Source organism: Talpa europaea (assembly GCF_964194135.1).
Source record: "Talpa europaea genome assembly, chromosome: 16".
Taxonomy (NCBI): Eukaryota; Metazoa; Chordata; class Mammalia; order Eulipotyphla; family Talpidae; genus Talpa; species Talpa europaea.
This window is the reverse complement of record NC_140084.1, coordinates 6,148,828-6,170,933: the sequence shown is the minus strand read 5'-3', so window position 1 is coordinate 6,170,933 and position 22,106 is coordinate 6,148,828. Positions and strand designations below refer to the sequence as shown.

The following is a 22,106-nucleotide window of genomic DNA, read 5'->3' as shown; positions in this document are numbered from 1 at the left end:
ATGAGACATCTAAAAGGAAAACACATTTACAAGGCCTCTGCTAGCTCCTGGTGTGCTCAATATGTCTGCCAGGATCAAGCGTGCTCTTTTTTTTTTTTTTTTAATTAATTTACTTATGCATACAAGAACTAGGGCACAGGCCAGAGTGTGGGGGGTGAGAGGATTCACCAGGGACAGAGTGGGGAGCAGAACAGGCAGATGGACTGAAACACACTACTGAGGGGAGCTGTGGGTGAGGCAGGAGAGGTCTGCCGTGCCATGTGGGTCACCTCCCTGGCCGGGGATCAAACACATGCTGCAGTGGCTGGCTATAGCTTAATAGAGCTGTGTCTTTAACCCCTGCGCCACCAGGGAGGCCCCAGGAATGTTCTTCTTAAGGAACAGAAAATTGTTGAAGGCACAGGCACAAAATCAGAAAGGTAAGTAAAAAATGAAGACTTAGAAGAAAAAAATAAACAAAAACTAAAAAACAAATAAAATGGATCTGGGCCAAAAATTAACAAAAAACACAAAGCAACAAAATAGGCTCATTTAAGACATTCTCCTAGGTAATGTTACCATAGCCCCTCCACCCCCTCAGCTCCCCATTTCTACAGATGAAGGTGAGTGCTCCAGAGAGAGAAGCTGAAGAGCCAGGTCCCTGTAAGCCCCAGGGAGCCTCCCAACCACCACATCCAGCTGGGGACTTAGCACATGTATAGCTCCTCACTGAAAGCCTGGTTTATCTAAGGTGTCTGTGTCCAAATGGGAGATGGGGGTCATGGGGGAGACAGCTGTCACTGAGTCATTCAGCTGGCCCTCCTGGCAGCCGGGCCACGGTGGGCAAAGGACATGAAGCTCATGTCACAGCTGGCATATCAGATGGTCCTTGTCAGGCTTGACTCATCTATGCCTGGCTCCTGGCTGCCTGCACGGACACTGTCTGAATCCTGGGCTAGTGCTGAGGGAAATTTCGGGAATTTTCTAGAACAGCAGCTGCTGTCTAAGGACACAGAAGTAAAGAGAGGTGGTGAAGTTTAGGTACTTGAAGCCCTCCCTGAGGTTATGTCTGGCTCTGCTGTTTCAGGCCTATGATTTCTCAGGCCTCAGCATGTCTCCAAAAGGGGAGCAATAAATCACAAGTGAAATTGACCTAGGGTTGAGATGACATGCATGCATGTACCCAGCTGTCATTTTTGCTCACTATTATGCCCGTGGCACAGACACCTGGTCCACAGGTACTTAGTAGAGCCCAGTGAGATGAACGATGAACCTTAGAACACAACGGAGGCCCTGGGTTATGGGGCTGTTGTGTGAGGGGCTGAGAACAGGGACACCTAGCCCGGTTCCCTGTGTAAGATTTTGCTAAGTGGAGGAAGAGTATGTGGGGGCCCCACACAGAGATGGTAGATATGGGGGACACGTATCTGCATCTGCCCCTCTTCTGGGCAGACCACTGCTCCTGAGAGAATACAGCAGGAGCAAGAGAGGGCCACTGATTGACTCACACTGTCCTCTCCAACCAAGGAAGATAATAAAATATTCTTACAGAGATATGACTGTGGGCACAGGTGTGTCAACAGGGTTACTGGTATGATTCACGTTTTTTATTTATATTTTTCTTTTTTTTAAAGATTTATTTATTTATACAAGCACTGGGTACAGTCAGAAGCGCGGGAGGGTGAGAGAATTCACCAGAGCCAGAGTGGGGAGCAGAGCAGGCAGAAGGACCGAAGCACACTGCTGAGGGGAGCAGCGGGCGGCAGGAGAGGTCTGCGCGCCATGTGGGACCCTCCTCCGGTGGCCGGGCAGCAGCCGGGGATTGAACCGACGCTGCAGAGGCTGCGGGCAGCTTCGCAACCCAGCGCTCAACCGCTGCGCCACCAGGGAGGCCCTTTATTTGTATTTTCTAATGACACCCCCAGGAAGACTTTATTCCTGTTCTAACCAGGAGGAAGCAGTCTTAGTCAGTTGATGGGCAGAGAGGAGAGAGCAAGGAGCAGGCCTGGGAGCTGAAGGCTAGGCTGCCACGGGGTGTTTCAGCCTCTGTTTGCTCCTGCACCTTTAAGCTCAGCCCAGACAGCTGGGAGGGCCAGGAGGTGGGAGCGGGGGGCATCCCAAGGTCATGTACTCTTGGTCCCCATGGCCTCTGATCATACCTAAACGTGTGGTAAGTGGCTCTGACCTGGTGGGGAATGTCTGGGGCCTGAGTGGCCCAGTGTGGATGCAGTTCCCTTGGCAATGAGGAAACACTGCCGAAGTCAAGAGCTCAGATTACCAGAGGGGAAACCCAGCCCTAATTCCTATCACACGGCTCCCTGCTAGGAAGAACCACTGCAGCCCCCACACTTACCCTCACTGGACACCCATGGGCTCTGCAGGGCATGGTCACGTGAGAGATGGCTAGGAGGGGCCATCAGCAGCCCAGCCAGGATTCCTGACGGGAAGTGGTTTGCTGGCTACTGAGACTAGTGTCCTCTGGCTTGACCCACACCTCCCTCTTCCCGCTGAACCTCATCCAGGAAAGGGCACGAAGGGACAAGATACCCCTCATTTCAGCCTTCACCTACTTTAGGGACCCCTAACATTTACCTAACCAGGCCCTCCTGACTCCAGGGCCCTCTAGGATGTTACCAAGGAAACTGATGCAGCAGCCAGAGAGCCCGACCCAGGTCTCCATGACAACCTACAACAGCCCACCAAGATCCACTCATCCATGATGTCACCCGAGCCCTGAATGCGTGCTCCCCACCCCCGCCACATTTGTCATCAAACGTCAGAGTCTGACAGCAGGGTGCTGTCACAAAGCACCTCACAGCTGCCTGCCCCCAATACTCAACACCCCAGACAAGAGCAAGGCCAACAGATAATGCCAAGTTTGCAGCTGGGTAGCCTGAGGCTGGGACGGGGCAAGACCCATGAGCCTGTGGGCAGCCCCCCCATTACATCTCCTCCCTGGTGTGCCCAGACACCCACCCTAGGCCTGGGGGTGGGTGAGCTCTGGGCAGTGGTGGCTAAAATACCCCCCTACACAAACCCACACCCACTATACCCCTCCTGGTAGAAGACTGAACCGCTCAATTCTGGATGGCCCTGAGCCGCAGGCAGTCCGGACACGGAAGACTCAAAGCATCTGGACCCAGGCTGATCCCGGTCCAGCCCCTTCCTATCAGCTCCTGTTGGCCTCTGACACCTGTCTGCCTGGATTTCCCCAAGCCTGGGCAGCCTCCAGCCCGGTAGCCGAGTGACCAGCAGCAGAACGGCCAGGGCCAGCTATTTTTAGCAGAGCTGCTGGCAGCTGCCTGGAGGGTGATGGGAGAGCAGGGGTGAGGTGGAGACTGCGCGCCTCATTCCCCTTCTCTGGACCTCTATTCCCCCCCAGAATCAAGCCCTTCAGCCCACTGCCAGGGGCAACCTTTCCTTGTGCCCTCCTCCAAATAGCTCTGCAAGGCCCCTGGGGCCCAGGGGTAGGGCCCAGGGGTGGGGCCCAGGGGTGGGGGCGACACTAGCCTTTCTGAAGGGCAGGGAGAATCTTCACCTCCCTGGGGCAGGTTGAGGGGAGTAGAAAGGACTTGGTGTTGCGGTCAGAAGTGGGGATTCCGGACCCTTAAATTCTAGCTCAGACGCGAGCCAGTGGGCAGTGGGTGTCGTGGGAGAGAAGGGTGAGGTCTGGCCCGCCTGTAGCTTCAGGGCAGCAGCCGGCGCCGGGAGAGGGGAGGGAGCGTCACTGTTAAAGGGTCGAGTCTAACTCTGGCGCCCTTGGCTCCTCTGGCTTCCCCCACCCATGGGGCGCCCTCCACCTCCTGCTCCCCCTCCCCCACATCAAACCCTTCCCCTGAACACACACACACACACGCGCGCACACACATACACACACACACACACACGCACACGTGTCCTGGCGGGCGGGGCGGGGTCTGGGTGGTGTGAGGCCCGCGGAGGAGGGTGGGGGATTCCCCTGGGTGGGGGGAGCAGACGGACACGTCAGCCCCCCAGCGGCGGGCGGGGGCGGGGGCGGGCGCGGGGGCGGGGGGCGGGGGCGGGCCGGGGCTTAAATAGGCGGCTCCGGCGCGGGCCGGCGTGGCCGGGAGGCAGCGGCTGCGGCGTCGTGGCTGAGCCCGAGTGCGCGAGCGGCTTGCGCGAGCCCCGACCTGCTGTGGCGCTGTCGGTGGGCGAGCGGGTGAGCGTCCAGCGGGGCGGGGGGCGGGGTTGTAGCCCGTTCTGGGGTGCGGGCGGACGGGCCGCGGGGAGGGCCGAGTCCGCGCAGGCTCGGGGCCCCGCGGGGCGGGGGTGGGGGGCGGAGGGCGCCGCGGCCGGCCCACCCGTCGGGCGGCGTGCGGGGCGTCCCCGCCGCGCCTGACCCGCTCCCGCCGCAGCCCCCAGCCCGCGTGGACGCGATGACCCTGGACGGCGGCGGCGTGGCGGGCGCGGGCCGCGGCGCGGGCCGGGAGCGCCGTCGGGGCAGCTCGCCCTGGGGCGCGGCGCCCGCGCTGCACCGCCGCAGCATGCCCGTGGACGCGCGCGACCTGCAGGCGGCGCTGGCGCCCGGCGCCCCGGCCGTGGCGGGATCCGGGGACCGGCCCGCGGGCCCCCGGCTGGACTGGCCCGAGGGGTCCTCAGAATCGCTCAGCTCCGGGGGCAGCGACTCCGACGACAGCGTTTTCAAGGTGCTGCTGCTGGGGGCGCCCGGCGTGGGCAAGAGCGCCCTGGCGCGCATCTTCGGCGGCGTGGAGGACGGGCCCGAGGCGGAGGCTGCAGGTGAGGGGCTGCGGGTGCGGACCCGGGGCGCCAGGGCTGGGGGCTCGGATCCAAAGCAGCAAATGCCATGGGATTCTGAAGTCGCTTTCAGAGTTAGACGCCAGCTCCCCACTCCGCGGAGAGTCCCCGCCTCTGATGGAGGACGCGCCCGGAGTAGCAGGCCGCGGGGTGCATAGGATTGCTCTGCAGCACAGGGGGGTGGGAACAGAGCCCAGGGGGTTTGTAGGAAAGGTGCCCGAGGTGCCCCGGGGTCTGTGATCAGAACCACCCTGGGGCGCAGGCAACAGGCGGTTGGGACCTTCGGTGTGACCACCCAGTGTAGTGCTAGCTTGGGAAGAGTGTTGAGGTGGGGGCACACCATGCTCTCTGTCCCCCACTTCCCCTGTTATTTCTGTTGCCACACAGCCCTCAGTGGCGGAAAGATGGGGTGGGGGGAGTTGGTGGGTGTGGCCCACCAACTGGTCAGGGAGGGCCTTCTGCGCCCAGGAGGTAACCTGGCTGCTGGTCTCCTGCCCAGGGCACACGTACGATCGCTCCATCGTGGTGGACGGAGAGGAGACCTCGCTCATGGTCTATGACATTTGGGAGCAGGTAGGATGCCCCGGAGACCCTGGGCGGGTGTGGGAGGGGTGAGCAGGGGGTGGGGGTCTGCTTTATAGCCAGGTGTGAGAACAACTGGGTGGATGTATGTTTGTTGTGTCCCCTAGGACGGGGGCCACTGGCTGCCCGGCCACTGCATGGCCATGGGAGATGCCTACGTCATCGTGTACTCAGTGACCGACAAGGGCAGCTTCGAGAAGGCCTCAGAGCTTCGGATCCAGTTGCGGCGGGCGAGGCAGATGGATGACGTGCCCATCATCCTGGTGGGCAACAAGAGTGACCTGGTGCGCTCTCGTGAGGTCTCCGTGGATGGTGAGCAGGGAACGGGGCAGAGAGGGGAGGGAGGTCCTGGCCGGGCTAGGGTTCGCTCAGGCCTGGCTGAGCTCAAGTCCCTGGGGATCGTCAGCGACTTAAAATGTCCAGGAAGAAAAGTGGAGTGGGGGGTGAGGGACAGAGCTGCTGCCCTCCCGCAGGACACCCAGCGGCCTGAAAGACTCGAGATGGGGCGGGGACCAAATGCACTAGGGGAGATGGAAGCCACGGGGCGCTGACCAGGGACTCCTCAGAGCTCGCCTGGACCGTCCCCTTTGGCCCTGGCCTGACAAGAGGCGCGAGGAGCGTGCAGGGAAGCAGGGCAGGCAGTCAGCGCCTGGGGGCCAAGGCCAGGCTAGTCTCAGCGCAGGCTTGCCCCGGGGGAGGGCCCTCCCCTGTAGCCCCCACCCTTGGGCTCAGCATCCTCCTCTGAGCCTCCAAACCTAAGTCCCCCCTCAAAGGACCTTAGCAGGACCTGGTCAGTCTCCACCCCTGCCACCCCCTACCCCAGTCCCCCGGGCCATTCATCAGGATCGAACAGTAAACCGTGAAATTCTAAGTTGTCCAACAAAGTTCTCGTCGCCCTGAGCTGACCACTGCGGCCTTTCCATTTAATGACGAGACTTCAGATTATTCCAAGTGTGTTTCCCTTCTGGGTCTTCATGAGCACCTTCAACGCAGGCAGACTGACTGTGGGGCATCCAGCAATGCCTGGCACCCTCTGGGGTGTGTTTTCTGGGGAGAACCCTGGGCTGCCCCTTTGCTTCCCTACAGATGCCTAAGTGGCAGGTGCCAGGGGGTGGCTGGGGTTTCACGGGCTCCACCCGCCCACCCGCTGTGTACTGACCTGTGCCTGTCCCCCACCCACTTCAGAGGGCCGGGCCTGCGCTGTGGTCTTTGACTGCAAGTTTATCGAGACTTCGGCTGCTCTGCACCACAACGTCCAGGCGCTGTTCGAGGGCGTCGTGCGCCAGATACGCCTGCGCAGGGACACCAAGGAAGCCAATGCACGCAGGCAGGCGGGTACCCGGCGAAGGGAGAGCCTGGGCAAGAAGGCAAAGCGCTTCCTGGGCCGCATTGTAGCGCGCAACAGCCGCAAGATGGCCTTCCGTGCCAAATCCAAGTCCTGCCACGACCTGTCGGTGCTCTAGGGCCCCGGCACATACGTTGTTGTACAGACAGATGGGCAGATTGGTGGGCTGGCCCAGCCAACCGCCCCGGCGCCTCGGGCTGCCTCAGACTCTGGGTGTCCCCCACTCCATCGGGGCAGACGGGCAGTGCTGCCCAGGGAGGTGGCTGCCAGTGGCCACTGAGGCTGGGCCCACAGATGCGTGTGCAGGCCCACGTGAGACCCAAGCCACAGCCCAATCCCAGCCCGAGTGGGAGGCCTGCGTGTGGGGAGAGGGCTCGGTCTCTTTACACGTGGGTGTGCGTGCCCCGCGGGGAGGCCGCTCAGTGCTGCGGCTATTTGTTTACATGCAGATTTTTGTAATAAAGACTATTTCCTGATAGGTCAGGGCTGCCGACTCTGTGTTTCCTCCCATGGTGTGTGTGTGTGGGGGTTGGGGGGCAGGTGGGGGAGCTGGGAGGGGTTCTAGGAAGAGTTCCCAAAGTTGAGGGATCCTACTCACTGCCCCGTTTTAGTGTTGGCTTTGATTTTGGATGCAGCCAGCTTGGGGTGGGGGGAGCAGGTGTGGGCTGGGCCAAGTAAGAGAGAGAAGACGGCTCCCCTCCCCCAGTTACCTAGATTCCTCTCCTCACTGGGACCTGGTATTATCCTGCTGAGAGGGGGTTCACCCCAGAGTACATAAGGGAAACTGAGGCTGCCCAAGGGATCATGCCCTGCCCCAGAGCTCATGGTCAGATTAGAACCGTGGGCCTGGCTCCCTGGCTGGTGTCTCTGCCCTGCTGCCTCCTGGGGAACTGGAGGTCCACTGAGGTGGGTTGTCTGTGGGAAACTTCTGAGGTGCCCCCGCTGGGGAAGGAGGCTTGTGTTTTCTCCTCTGAGAAGGTCCAGGCCAGGGCTTCCCATGCTCAGCTTGGCTAATGTGACCTCGGTGGAAACAGTCCCTGGAGCCCGCCCTGGCCAAAATGAGAGGCCTTGCCTTGATGTGGGCAAGTGTGCTGTGCACTGACAGCCAGAGGTGTCCCATGGCCCGCCGCCCGCACCTGGGGAGGGGCACCCTTCTGGGCACATGTGTCTGCAGGGCCTGCACCTACATCATTTCAGGAACAAACACCTGCGCTGGGCAAGTGGGAAACAAGTACTCGGCGAGGTGACCGGGTGGAAGGGGTGGAAGGGGACCTGGCGTGTGGGTCTGCGTGTCTCCAGAGGCTGTGGACAGCCCGGGGCAAGACTGGGAACAGTTTCGGAGAAAGTTCCAGGTCAGGGTGCATATATTCCTTCACTGGGTCAGTTTATTTGTTTCACAGAACCCTGGGGTCGCTCACACTTGGGTAGAGGAACACTGATCGCTGTGGTTCGATGGTGGTTCGATGACAGAAGGAGGCTTGGGAGCTGCTCCTCAGGGTGGGGGCCCCTCTGGCTAACCCACACGCCCCCAGGGCAATGTCAGTGGCCCCCGCCCATTGCTGCTCCCCATTCCCATGCCCCAACACACTTCAAGGCATGCAGAGGTCATGTTTTCTCAGAGCAGGTGAAGGCCCCAAAGCCTGAAAAAGCAGCCAGGCCTACCAGGCTCTGCACACTGCCTGCCTGTATGACCCGGGGAAGCCACTCAGCGTTTCTGCACCCCGACGTGTGACGTGGGACGATGTCCCCTTCAGAAGGGAGTGGGTGGAAGAATGAAGTGTGTGCTTAGTGCAGTACCAGGCACGTAGTGGGAGCTTAACACGTGAGAGGCCCCTTCAAACCACCACACTGCGGGGCTCTAGGTTGGGGTATCTGACCTCCAGGCAGGTCCTCAGTGTGTGACACAAGTTTGGGGGCAGCTGAGGGATCCCAGCCCAGCTTCCAGCCTGAGAGAAACCAGCCAGACGTGCGATGGGCAGGACTCAGGGGACACCACGGGAAGCTCCGAGAACAAGGAGGCACTAGAGGCCAGGGCCCCTGGTCCTTCCCACCCTCCCCCTCATCCCAGATTGCTCAGCCCTGGAAGCTTCTCTCTGCTCCACTTGGCTGCCTCACTGGGGGAGGGGCCCCGGGTCAGCCCTCAAGGTCACCTGAGCTTTCCTTCTCGGGCCGAGACTGTCCTGTGGCCGGACAGGGCCCCGTGGAAGCACTTCAGGAGCCGCGGGGTTCTCACTGGGGTTCCCGCTGCTCCCACTGCTGGGGGGTCTGGAGCCCCGCAGTGCCCAGGAGGCGCAGCTCCGTCCGCTTGTTTCAGTTCCCCCCGGCCGGTAGGGAGCTGCCAGGCGAGGGCCAGGCCACAGCTGAGTCTGAGTCCTGCCCCGGCCTCGCGGCCTGATGGAAAAGGCAGACACTGACACTCTGGTGTCTTCTCTGTCTTGGCAGAGGGAGCACCTGGCGCGGGGCGTGGGCGCAGGGTGGAAATAATTCCCAGAGAACCCTGAGCAGAGCCGGGCCGGGACCCCAGGGAAAGCTTCCTGGAGAGGGGCTGTGAGCCGAGGTCGACAGTCTGAGCAGGTGCTCCCAGGGCGGGAAGGGAAGGGGGCGGCATTCCAGACAGAAGGAACGGAGGGGGCCAAGGCGAAGCCGCCGACCTGGCTGGTGGGGTACCGGTGGGATGGAGTCTGGAGTCACAGGAAAAGTCCTCAAGCCTAGAGGGGCCCAGGAAATGCACTGGGCTGTGGAGGGTGGGGAGACATGCCAGCTCGGCGACTCCCCCACCTCCTGGGGCTGGCAGTCACGGATGCTGAGCAGTGCCCAGCTTCCCAAAGTCAATGAGTAACTTGGGGGGCTGGGCGGGGCCAGGCCTGCTGCTGTGGGCCCCGGGGTGTTTTCCACTCCTGAGCAAGTATCCGTCCTGCCCTCCTTCCTGGCCTGGCCTGGCCCGGACAGCGCTCCCTGGAGAAGGAGCTCTTCCCCGGCGGCTGGACCAGGGAGCCAGCCTTAGGCACCAGAGGGTGAGCGGAACAGAGGGTGGGCAGAGTGGGGGTGGTGGGAGCAGGGGAGTGAGAACTGCAGCCCTGTCCACCCATCGTCCAGGGAAGAACTGGCGGAGTCGTTCTTGGAGGGGTTGTCCGTTTCTCTGTCATCAGCTGCTGCCAAGTGGTGGCAAATGCCACCAAGGGGAGGGCAGGGTTCCTCCCTCAGGGACTCTGAGGGTGGCAGCGGGAGGTGGCACCGTCCTGGAGTCTTTGAACCAGCAGCCTCTGTTCCTGGAGGATTCTGCAGTGGAGACTCCCGTGACCTTGGACACGCCCTGCCCTCCTGGCCTTGCTGCAATGGCAGGCGGGGACCCTCAGAGTTGCCAGGGTCTTTATGGCTTCAAGGATTTGGAGGGCTTCTGGGAAATAGCCACTTTGGGATCTGCGAGCTGGGGAGGCTGGGGAGGCAAATAAAAGGGTGGAAATGAAACGCTCATGGGGAGCTTCGGAGAGGCGAGAAGCAGGGCGGCTGGCCTGGGGGCCTCGGGGGGCCTGGGGGCCTGGCTGAGAAGCTGGACACGGCTCCGCAGGTGATGGGGAGCCTGCCCGCGGGGAGGAGGAGGCCAGTCTGGCTGTGTGCGGAGCGGCTCGGGCAGGACGCAGGGTGGGAGTGGGCGGGGGCAATGTCCAGGCGGCGGGGAGGGCAGGTCTGAGAGTTGCAAGGGCAGCACAGAAGGCAAGAGGGACGCCTGGCTGCCTGCCCCACAGTGGCCGGGGGGCAGGGGTTCTGCTAAAGAAGGCGGGACGTTGTACCCCCATGGGACTTGGGGAACCCCCCCTCCTCTTCCTGGACAAGGGGGGGAATGGTTTCCAGGGAGAGGGGGCTGGGAGGAGCCTCCAGCCCACGGATCTAAGCCAGATCCTTACCACCCTGTCCCGTAGGCCTGTCCTGACCATGGTCCCAGCCTGGTGGTGGCTGCTCTGCCTCTCCCTCCCCCAGGTGAGCCGGGCCCTGCTCCTTTTCCTCAGATCCCGGCCTTAGGGGTTAGCACTCCTGTCCCCCCTCTACCTGGGCCATGCCGGGAGTAGCTGAAGGGGCACCAGGTGAGAGCTGAGCGCAGGCCTGTGATGGGCTCAGATGTCAGAGGATGGCGGGGTGAAGGCACATCCGGGCCCAGGGAAGGGCAGCAACACCCCTTCTCTGTCAGGCCCCCAGTGCCCAATGACAGAGCCAGACTCTCCCACAGGCTCTCCTCCAGGCCCAGCCTGCAGCGCTGCTCGTGGAAGTCCCGGAGAACTACGGCGGCAACTTCCCTTTGTACCTGGCCAAGGTGAACCCTCGCCTCTCCCTCTCCCTGAACTGCTGCGGCTCCTCCCCGGCTCTCCTTTCTCTCTCTTGCCCCGGCTTCCTTGCAAGCTGCTCCCCAGAGAGGACATCGTAGTGTGCATGATGAATGAGATTTCAATCTCAAGCAAGCAGACTTTTAAGTAAAGCGTGAAATTTGGGTGAATTATGAATTTCAAGCTCCAGAAAGAAAGGGGGGAGTATTGGGGGGCACCCAGTCCGGGGGAGAGAGCTCTGACTTTGAACCTTAGTCCTGCTGCTGGCTGGGCGACCTCGGGCAAGTGCTTGCCCTCTCTGAGTCTCGGGAGCCACTGGGTAGAGGGAGCACCCCCCAGGCCCGGACTCCGCTCCCTCATCTCTGTTCTCGCCCACCAGCTGCCACTGCCCCCTGAGAAGGCCGAGGGGCACGTTGTGCTCTCAGGAAGTTCAGAGGGGGCATCTGAGGGCCCCTTTGCCGTGGATGCAGAGTCTGGCTTCCTGCTGGCGACCCGGGCCCTGGACCGAGAAGAGCAGGCGGACTACCAGCTCCAGGTACGCCAGGGCGGGGGGCAGGTGTGAGCAGCCAAGGCAGGGCCGGGCGCTGACTCTCCTCCCTGCAGGTCGCCCTGGAGACCGAGGACGGGGGCGTCCTGTGGGGCCCGCAGCCCGTGCGCGTGCGCGTGAAGGACGAGAATGACCAGGTGCCGCGCTTCGCGCAGGCGCTCTACAGAGTCCGGCTGAGCCGGGGCACGAGGCCTGGTGAGTGCCCGGGGCAGCCGGCTCACAGCCAGGTCGGGTGGGCGCTTCCGGGGAGCCAGAGAACCCAGAGAGGGCCCGAGAGGTGGCCGAGGGCCAGGGCGGCCAGAGTCCATCCCGCAGCCTCGCGTTTCTGCGCCCCCTGCCCCCGGCCACCCAAGCGCCTTTAGGCGCGTCCCGTCCACTCCTGACCGCCTCGGTCTGCCCGTCAGCGAAGTGAGATGAAACTCCACGGCTCCCCGCCGGGGCGCAGACACGGTGCTGGGGGTCGGAAGGGCTGGGAGAGATAAGGGGCCCGGGAGCCTCTCTCAACCCTGCCGCCCCTTGTGTGTCCTCGCCGCACCCTCCAGGCGTCCCTTTCCTCTTCCTGGAGGCCTCGGATGGGGATGAACCCGGCTCGGCCAACTCGGATCTTCGATTCCACATCCTGCACCAGGCCCCAGCCCAGCCTTCCCCTCACATGTTCCAGCTGGAGCCGCGGCTGGGGGCTCTGGCCCTGAGCCCCGAGGGTGAGCCTGGCGGGGTGTGCGGGGAGGCGGGGAGGGAGATCTGCGGGAGACGGCGGCCTCCGAGCTGCCAGAGAAGGGTGGGTGGAAGCTTGAGAGACAGAGGAAGAAGAAAGAGCATTCTAGGGGGGAGGCTTGCTAGGCAGAAGGCCGGGCGAGAGCCGTGGGGGGAGGCAGAACCCCAGGGCCAGGGTAGGAGAGCCCTGAGGGGTTGTAGCCCTGACACGTGCTGGGAGATCTTGCACCTGGCGATGACAGAGACCTGGAGCTGGGAGTTCAGAGCAGAGGCAGGGCCTGGGGATGGAAAGAGAAGTCAGTCCCACACCCACTCACCATCAGCGGCCCCTCACAACCTCCACCCGGCGACACAGGTGGTCCAAATCCATGCACACGCTCAAATCCCCACCCGTCTGCAGGCCCCTCCCAAGCACCCCTTTATTCAATCCATCATGCCCTCATCTACCCACGTGCCCTTCCCCCGTGCCAGTCACCCACCCATCCAGTCCATCAGTCACTCCTCATGTGGATAAATCAGGACAATAACAAGTGGCTTTGCAAACTATTGCCTCTTGAGGGGATGCTCACAATGATGCTGAAAGCCCCCCTCATTTCCTGACCAAGAGAGTATCCCACACACCTGCCACAGGCTTGATTTTGTTTGGTGCCTCCCTGCGAAGAATGCCCTGGTCCCTTGCTGCCCGCCACCTCTCAACCTTCTAGGGAGCGCCAGCCTGCACCAAGCCCCAGAGGGGCCCTACCAGCTGTTGGCACAGGTCAAGGACATGGGTGACCAAGTCTCGGGCTACCAGACCACAACCGTCATCGACGTCTCAGTGGTAGAGAGCACCTGGGGGGCCCTGGATCCTGTGCACTTGGCAGAGAATCTCAAAGTCCTGTACCCGCACAACATTTCCCAGGTGAGCGTGGCCATCAGTGACCGCTGTCGCCCCACGACTGGTGGGGCTGGCCCTGAGTGTATAGAGATTTGCGAGGGTGGCCCTGGGGCCCAGCTTGAACCCTGCTCCTCCCCTAGCTGTGCGCCTCCTACCACTGTCCCCAGAAGTTCCCCCGATGGAGTGGGCATTCCAGCCCCGGGCCCAGGCCCTGACTCCTTACCTGCTCTCCCCTGACCTTCTCAGCTTGCCCAAGTCTTCCTGGGGAGAACAGCTGCCACCTCCTTGCTGCCATGGGGATTGTCGCCCAGGCCGGGAATGTCTCAGGCCTCCTCGAGGAACGCCCTGGGTCAGGCCCAGCCCGGGAGGGCAGAGAATGAAACAATCTCACCATTCGGGCACTGCGGCCTGGGTCAGCAAGGCCACCGTGGAGTGGCCGAAACAAGTGTCCCAAACCGAAGGACCCTTCCTGGATTTCAGGGGAGACAGCAACTTGCCTGGGGTCGCTCCCTAGTCAGGGCCCAAGCTCCCCACCCAAGAGTAGTTGAGACATAAGAGCCGACGTGAACTCCATTCTGGGGTGTCCTTGTGTCGTGTCTTCCCCCCAGGTACGCTGGAGTGGGGGGAATGTACATTACCACCTGGAGACCCAGCCCCCTGGACCCTTCCATGTGGATGCAGAGGGGACGCTCTATGTGACCGGGGAGCTGGACCGAGAAGCCCAGGCTGAGGTGAGGTGAGGGGGGAGCTGTGGGGGCAAACTTGGGGTGCTTGGGCACTGTCTTGTTGGCTTTGGGGGATGTTATATCCCCCATAGACGCTGAGGCAGTGGAAGAGCTCCCCAAAGAACTGGAGTTGGCTACCAGGAGGGCAGCCAGACCCAGCCCAGGCTGGAGTGGACCCAACCTTCATCTGAGGCCCCCCCCCCCACTGCCCACCACAGTACCTGCTCCAGGTACGGGCGCAGAACACCCGAGGCGAGGACTACACGGAACCTCTGGAGCTGCATGTGGTGGTGATGGATGAGAACGACAACGCACCTGTCTGCCCCCCTGTGAACCCCCCAGTCGGCATTCCTGAGCTCAGTCCCCCAGGTGGGCTTTGTCAGGGGGTGGGGTGACATCCCTGTGAGCCATCCAGTCTTGCTCTTCTCTGAGATGGGCTCAGTCTCAGGCCCTCCTATTAATGTCCACACCCCCCCAACAAAACACACACACACACACACACACACGCGCGCGCGCACACACACACACACACACACGAGCTCAGCGTTGGTCCAGCACAGCCTGAGGGAGGAAAGGGTGAGCCAAGACCTCAGGTCCCAGCAGGTGGGTGCTGTCTTGCAGGCACCAAGGTAACCAGCCTGTTGGCAGAAGACGCAGATGCCCCTGGTTCCCCCCATTCTCAGGTTGTGTATCGGCTGCTGAGCCCTGAGCCTGAGGAGGGGGCTTTCGAGCTAGACTCTGCCTCTGGCAGTGTGACCCTGGGGGCTGCCCCACTCCGAGCCGGCCAGGATTTCCTGCTCCAGGTGCTGGCCACTGACCTAGGAGGAGCGGAGGGCGGTAAGTGCCCTCATGGGGATAGGGGCCCTCTGCGCCCCCTGTGCCTGTCCTGGACTCCCCAATATGCCCTCTCCTGCCTCAGGCCTCAGCAGTACCTGTGCGGTCACTGTCACCATCTTGGACATCAATGACCATGCCCCCGAGTTTACCACTTCCCCGGTAAGCAGGAACAGAGACCTTGGAAAGGGAGGAGACCTTGGAAGGACATTGATTTGGGGCTCACGGGCCCTTTCCATCTTGCCAGGTTGAGCCCATAAGCCTCCCTGAGGATGCAGAGCCTGGGACGCTGGTGGCCACACTCATGGCCACTGATGCTGACCTTGACCCTGCCTTTCGCCTCATGCGCTTTGCCATTGAGGCGGGGAATGCAGACGGGACCTTTGGCTTGGACTGGAAGCCAGATTCCAACCAGGTCCAACTCCGACTCCTCAAGGTGAGGGGCTGGGGGTGGGAGGGGCGGACCTTCTCACACACACACACTCACACTTGCACATGTGTACCACGCCCCGGCCCCCACAGTGACCCAGGCCCCACTGGTTCCAGAAACTCAGCTACGAGGCGGCTCCGAGTCACACGCTGGTGGTGGTGGTGCTGAGCGCAGCGGAGCCAGCGGGGCCAGGCCCAGGCCCCGGAGCCACGGCCACGGTGACTGTTCTGGTGGAGAGGGTGGTCCCTGGCCCCGAGCTGGACCAGCAGAGCTATAAAGCCAGCGTCCCTGTCAGCACCCCAGCCGGCTCCCTGCTGCTGACCATCCAGCCTGCTGGCCCGATGAGCGGTTCTCTCAGGTGAGCCAGAAACCCACCTTACCTGGGCTGGGTCTCCCCTGCTCCCATTGATGACCCCAGAGCCTCAGAGGGGCCTGGAATAGTCCTCAAACTGAGGCTAATGCCAAGGTTGTGACTCCTGGTGGGGATGGGCTCAGGGCTGGGGAGCCAGCAGGGCACAGAGAGGGGGATTTGCTCCCCATGAGAGTTCAGGTGATGTCTCCCGCGCTGTCCTGGCTGGCCTGGACTCTCCCCTGCCCTCACCCAGACTGCAGCACCCACGGGCTGTTTCCAGGCCCTGGCCCTGTTCCCGCCCCTTTGTGGGGATGATAGAGAACAAGGAGTTGAATCAGGCCCCCCGCCTCTCACGATCTGTCCCCTGTTCTAGTGTCCCTGGTGCAAGCTCTGCCCCAACAAGCCCCCGAGGCTGGAGAGACTGGACCCCCCAGGCACGCTGCCGCCCTGTCACTAGAGGATGTGGCATTTGAGCAATTCACATGGCCCGGGGGGCCCAGGGGGGTCTCTGGGCAGCAGCCTACATACGAGCCCGGTGCCTCCCAGCCTGCATTTTCTTTGGGCCTCAGGTTCTCCCTGGTCAATGACTCAAAGGGCTGGCTCTCCATTGAGGACGTCTCGGGGAAGGTGCACACGGCCCGGCCCCTGCAGGGCGCCCGGCCCGGGGACAGGTACACGGTGCTCGTGGAGGCCCGGAAAGAAGGTATGGCCAGGCAGCGTGGGCCCCCAGAGGGCCAGCAAGCCCCAGACAGACAGAGGGCAGGGCAGGCTTCCTCCCCGAGGCCCTTTCTGGCGTCCACTAAGCCCCCGGCAGAAGGGAGGGATGGCGGCTGGATTTGGGGTCTCCCTGTAAGAAAGGCTGGACCCTGCCTGCCCTCTCAGACCACCCACCTAGTGTAACACTTGCAGCCCCTGCCCCTGCACCCCCGGGTGCTCTCAGGGTGTTGGCCTTAGGCACGGGCAGGAGTAGAGGGGATGGGGCTGGCAGGCGGAGGGAGGGCTGGGGCTATGCCAGGCAGGCGTGCCAGGAGGTAACCTGAGTGGGCAGGGAGGCAGGTGCAGCGGGCTCTGCTGCCTCGCTGACGGCACTGGGCGCTGGCCGGCGTGGGGCTGCCAGGGGGCTGGTCCCAGGGACCGGGCAGTCCCGTGGTGCGGGCATTTCAGGGCATACAGTCAGGCTATTTCCAACGAGGTCCCGGCTGCCCCGGCTGTCTGCGGCAGGCACGGCGGGGTGATGGCGGGGGGGGGGGGTGAGGACAGCTTGGCACCCAGACAGGCCCAGGGCCACTCTTTAGACGGTGAAGGGGCACAGTGCCTTGTGAGGGAGACCACTGCGGGGTGATGGCGGCATGGAGAGAAGCAGGAAGCGCAGGGGTCAGGGGGTGAGGCTGATGGCTGATGCCTTCTCTGCAGATGAGCTGATGCCGAGCACCTCCGTGACCCTTGTGATCCACTTTGTGAAGGCCCCTTCTGCCTCAGCCCTGACGCCCACGCTTGTGCCCACGCAACACCTCTGCACACCCCGCCAGGACCACGGCGTGGTTGTCAGCGGGCCCAGCAAAGACCCCGACCCGGCTGGCAGGCACGGGCCCTACAGCTTCGCCCTTGGTCCCAACCCCACGGTGCAGCGGGACTGGCGCCTCTGGGCTCTCAACGGTCTGTCAGCAGTGGAGAAGGCTGTGGCCAAGCGGGGTGGCCCTTGGATGGTGGGGTGGCGCTGGACCTGCGGGAAGCAGGCCCCAGAGGACTCTCTAGCCTAGTGACTGGTTGTCGCTGACGGTCCCAACAGGTTCCCATGCCTACCTCACCCTGGCCCTGCACTGGGTGGAGCCGCGTGAGCATATAATCCCCGTGGTTGTCAGCCACGATGCCCGGATGTGGCAGCTCCAGGTCCGAGGTGAGAGCAGGGCTCAGGTGCAGCCGAGCTCGGTGGCCTGCAATTCCTGAGGGACGCAGAGGGAGGGACCGGGCACGGGTGTCAACGGGCTCACACGGGCAGCACACGCCTGTGCACACCTGCACATCACGGCCGAAAACACAGACCGGAGTGCCTGCAGGCCCAAGCGCGGAGGGACACGCACCCTGCCTCCCCCAAACATGAATACACGCACGTGCAGAGAAGCACCCGTACCAGCCGGCTGGACTGGACTGGGCTCCCCGAGGCCCTGACCTTCCTCCCCTGTCCCCTCCCCCCAGTGATTGTGTGTCGCTGCAACATGGATGGGCAGTGCATGCGCAAGGTGGGCCGCATGAAGGGCATGCCCACGAAGCTGGCGGCGGTGGGCACCCTCGTGGGCACCCTGATAGTGATAGGTAATGGAGGCTGGGCTCCCGCATGGGGGAGGAGGAGGGGTGTTGGCACCGCAGCCTCTGGATAAACAGCGACCCTGTCCTGAGGACTAAAGAAGGGGTCCCCCTCCCCAACTGCCTTAGTCATTATGCTCTTGCCTCCTGCTGTCATAATCATCATCATCCTGGCCGCTGATAACAGCACTCACTGTCACATTGTCACCCCCCGACTGAGTACACCCTGTGCCCAGCAGAGGATAGTAGTGTTGCATCTTCCCCGTAAGCCTGAGCAGCAAATCCTGACATCTCCCCATTTTCCAGATGATGTCACTGAGCCTCAGAGAAGCTAAGTGACTCGTGCAGGATCATGACAGCCTAAATCCTTCATTATTTATTTCTTTGCATCCCTTTATAATTTGTGAGCCCCCTAATATTTCCCCTGGTTTTCTTTGCTGGTGAACGCAGAGCTACAATGTACCAGCTTTCTCCAGGGTGTGTAGGAACAACTCTCTGATCTCAGATGACAACCCCCCACTCGCCGCCCCTCACCCCACAATCAAACTGTTCTCCAGAGTAGGGGGTTTTGGGGTTTGGGATGCTCTGGGGCAGCCTCCAGGGGGGCGGGGACCTGGGGAGGGCTGGGCAAGTCAGTCAGGCTTCTTCAGGCCCGAGGACCAGAGTCGCACCCAGCCAGCCTCGGGGATGCTGTCTAGGAAATTTCCTGAGGCTGGAGAAGTCCCAGGGCCCCTCCTGCTGGCTGATCCATCTCTCTCGGGTCCCTCAGGCTTCTTGCTCATCCTAATCTTCACCCACTTGAGTCTGGTGAGGAAGAAGGACCTAGACCAGCCAATGGACAGCCTGCCCCTAAAGGCAGGGGTTTGAATGGTCCAGGCGCCAGCGCAGGGACCTCAGCCTCCACCTGAAGCTGTTGGGAGAAAGCCCAGCACTGCAGACCCACGGGGGGCAGGCCAGAGCAGAAGCGCCCTCCTGTGCGGGCATGGACACACCATTGCCAGACAGGTCTGCAGGGCCTGGACGCTAACTTTTTTATGGGTTGCCTGAGGGAGTTCCTCAAATGGCGGCATGTCTGTCCAACAATAAAGGCTCGGAGAGCCAGGAGGGCCCGGCGGGCTGCTGTGCCGATGTCCGAGCGTGTGCGTGCGTGTGCGTGCGTGTGCGCTCTCTGTGCCCACCTGCCCTTCCTCCCGCCCCCATTTCTTGCTGCAATGGAAAGGGTCTGGGGAGGTTGAGGGAGAAGCCTGGGGTCCCCGTGGGAAAGAGAGGGAGCATCATACGGGCTCTAGGTGAGAGCGTGAGGCTAGAGCAGGGCGGGTGGTCTCCATGGACGTTCAGAGGCCCTGCTGGATTAAGCGTCTGGGTGGTGTCGAGGAGGGTGTCCTTGGACATGTCATTCTGTGTCTTCCTGGACATCCTGACTTGGGAGAACACCTGACAGCTTCTCCTGTCCTGTGCTTGTGTGGGCGCACCCTCACGTCCCTGTGTGTGAGTCTCCAGCACTGGGCCTGGCGGAGGCCCCTGCCCAGGAGGGTCTGCCCTGGAAGCGTGAGGGTGTCATGGGGCCGGACTGGGAAAGCTGAGGCTGGGGATACATCTTTGCCCCAGGGTAGCCCCATGACATCTTCGGGTGCCATGGAGAGACTGGTGAGAGCAGGGGGGCCTGCAGAAAGTCAGAGAAGAGGGGATCACTCCGATGAGCACCTTTGGGTGGGACAGGAATCCCTGAGGCTCACCCTGGAGTTAACCCTGCCCACATGAACCCCTTCCCTGGCCTAAGATTAAGCCATGGCCTTGGGGCCCTGCTGAGCCCCAACTATACCTCCTGACTGACCTCCAGTTCCTGACCCCGACTGATCCCAGGTGCATGCTGATTCCCCCACAGCCTCCGCCCAGTGGTCTCTGGGGAGCCAGGGTGGGACTTGCTGTCCCAAGCGCCCTGAACCGATGAAGGTAAATCACGGGGAAGGGAAAAAAATAACCTCAGTGGGGCCCAGACCCTATTTTTAGGAGATAATCTCTCCACTCCTGGCAGATTCTGCGGGATGGGGGCCAAACCTCACCAAGAGAGACAGGGCGGGCATCCTGGCTGACCTGGGGGAGTCTGGGAAACTCAGCCACGATTCTCAGCTGAGGGATGGACTCTGAGGTTGGTCCAAGACATCCTGGGCCCAGACCCTCTCCCTCCTCCCTCTTCTACTTCCCTCCCACCCGACCCCTACCTTCAGCCCCAGCCCCCAAGGCTCTGCCAACTACCCTAGTCCAAGCTGGGATCCTGCCCCTCTCCCAGGATCCTGCACCCACTCCGACTTCTTCAGGGTCAAAGAGCTAGAAAGTTCCCGGAGGGAAGGCAGTTCCTCATCTAACCTTCCCATCAACTCGCAAGAGCAGGATTCTGCAGTGGAGGGTCTTAAAGGTCAGGGAGGCCAAGGGCTGCAGCCGAGAGTCTTGGAATCAGATGGAACTGTCGTGTTACCTCTGCACAAGTGTCCATGGCCTTTAGCTGGTCTCTGCTCCCAAGAGATCCCCCAGAAGGGCCTTAGTCACCACCCAGGCCAGCTACTCCTGGTAAAGTGGGGACAGTGACTTGCAAAGAGGTGGAGGGAGTTTCCCAAGTCCATCCAGCTGGAGCCCGGGCCTCACCCTGCTCCCCGGGCCCTTGCTCTGGAGAGCAAGAGAGACAGGGAGGTGGTGGCTGAGTGGAAGGGTGGGTAGATGGGCGGGTGAGAAAGTTTGAGACGTTTCCGCCCTCCCGCCTTAGCATTAATGATGGATCCCTGCCGCCCTTCCTGCAAGCCTGATGGCGGACACCTGGGGCAAGGCGCGGGCAGGCGTAGGTGGGTGCACCTGGGCTGAGACTGGGCTTTTAAGGGTGGCGTCACGGGAACGGAACCGGGAGAAGGAGAGCAGAACCAGCAGAGCAGCCAAGGAGGAGCAGAGACCACGAGAGAACGCCAGAGAGCCCAGAAAGAGTGAAGATTATCCGGGGGCTGAGCGGCCTGCCACCCTCCCAGGCCCCCGGCCCCCCGGTTCCTGGTAAAAGGCTCAATAAAAGCCTGAAAAGCCACCGAGGGCTCCAGGACTCTCCACCCGTCTGTGCGGATCACAGAGATCCTGCTCTGTGCCTTCCTGGCGCCACAGTGGCTGAGCGGAAGGTATGGGCAAGCTGGTGGGCGAGGGGGGTAGTGTACATGGGTTGGTGAGCAGGGAGGGGGGCCACCAACAAAGGGTGGGTACAGGGCACCAGGGTAACTCAAGCATCTGCCCCTGTCTGAGGCCTCTTCCTTGCTCTTCAAGCCCCAGACCACTCTGACTGTGTCGCTGCTGGGACTGACAACGACGTCCACAAGCCCCAGGAGCACAGGCTGTTTCCTTGAGCATCTGTGGATGGGAACCTGTTCTGTGCTCCTCAGCCCCTTCCACAGAGGAGAGTGAGGTTGTGCAGGGGTGCGGCTTCTGCTGGGTCACCGCGGGAGAGAAACAGGAAGCTGACACTGGTCCCTGGGCTTGGCAGTGCGGTCAATGGGTGTTTGTGAAGATTCCTGCCAGTGAGATGCCCTCACGCTGCAGCAGGGCTAGGCCCCACAGGGCAGGGTGGGGATAGCTGGCTCAACGTGGGTAGAAGAACATGCGGTCCGTGCGCCGACTCATCCTTGCTGTGTGTCACCAGGCAAGTCACTTCACCTCTCTGAGCCTCTCTCACTGATAAAACGCATGTCACCACGGTGGAGCTGCTCTCGGGAAAAGTGGAGAAAATAAGATACAATAAAGTGGAGTCGCTGAACCACATGGGATAATCCTTGCAAAACACGGTCAGCGCAGCGCCAGGCACACGGCAGAGGCCCAAGACGTGTGACTTTAACCTGGTCCATGAGGTACGGGGAAGACTCAGCACAGATGCCCATGGCCACACGCTCAGCTCCTCCCCAGGGCCCGTGAGGCCTAGGCTTGGGGAAGGAGTAGGGAGAGGGACCCCAGCCTTGGGCCCAACTGGCCTTGCTGGGTGACCCTGGGGGAGACACCCACCTCTCGTCCTGGCTCCTAGCCAGCTCCAGGTGCTCTTCAGTTCTGCGACACCCAGGGGTCTCCTGGGATTCCTGCTGCTCTGGAGCTGGGGGGAAATCTCAGGGTCTGCCTCAGTAGGGGGCTTTCGCTCCCCCCCTCCCAGGACCCTTCCAGAGGCATGGGGCCAGATCAAAGGGACCCAGCACTGAGGATCAGGAGGCGGGCTCGGAAAGAATGTAAACATGAGGGTATTTTTAAACTTTTTCCAGCCCCAGCGATGAAGGCTTTCGCGAGAGGCCCCGAGGTCAGCCTGGCCC

At 62.0% G+C, this 22,106-nt stretch overlaps 2 protein-coding genes across 3 annotated transcripts; both read left to right on the top strand.

Moving 5' to 3' along the window:
* Window positions 1-4,376: 4,376 nt before the first annotated feature.
* On the top strand, window positions 4,377-6,800 carry RRAD (RRAD, Ras related glycolysis inhibitor and calcium channel regulator; the record flags this gene model as incomplete). The annotated part of the gene is made up of 4 exons (XM_084257095.1): window positions 4,377-4,737; window positions 5,255-5,328; window positions 5,445-5,649; window positions 6,523-6,800. 4 exons carry the CDS (start codon window positions 4,377-4,379, stop codon window positions 6,798-6,800), a joined length of 918 nt encoding a protein of 305 aa, XP_084113221.1.
* Window positions 6,801-10,615: 3,815 nt separating this feature from the next.
* Window positions 10,616-18,651, top strand: CDH16 (cadherin 16; the record flags this gene model as incomplete). 2 transcript variants are annotated; one of them, XM_084257892.1, is made up of 17 exons in its annotated part: window positions 10,616-10,660; window positions 10,908-10,991; window positions 11,381-11,536; window positions 11,605-11,743; window positions 12,091-12,249; window positions 12,967-13,163; window positions 13,748-13,870; window positions 14,083-14,233; window positions 14,486-14,701; window positions 14,784-14,860; window positions 14,946-15,134; window positions 15,245-15,486; window positions 16,050-16,183; window positions 16,960-17,136; window positions 17,270-17,377; window positions 17,677-17,793; window positions 18,554-18,651. In XM_084257892.1, the coding sequence occupies 17 exons, from the start codon at window positions 10,616-10,618 to the stop codon at window positions 18,649-18,651; spliced, it is 2,412 nt and encodes an 803-aa protein (XP_084114018.1). The 2 variants fall into 2 exon arrangements, with proteins under 2 accessions (XP_084114018.1, XP_084114017.1); XM_084257891.1 differs by having other exon boundaries at window positions 16,894-17,136.
* Window positions 18,652-22,106: the final 3,455 nt, after the last annotated feature.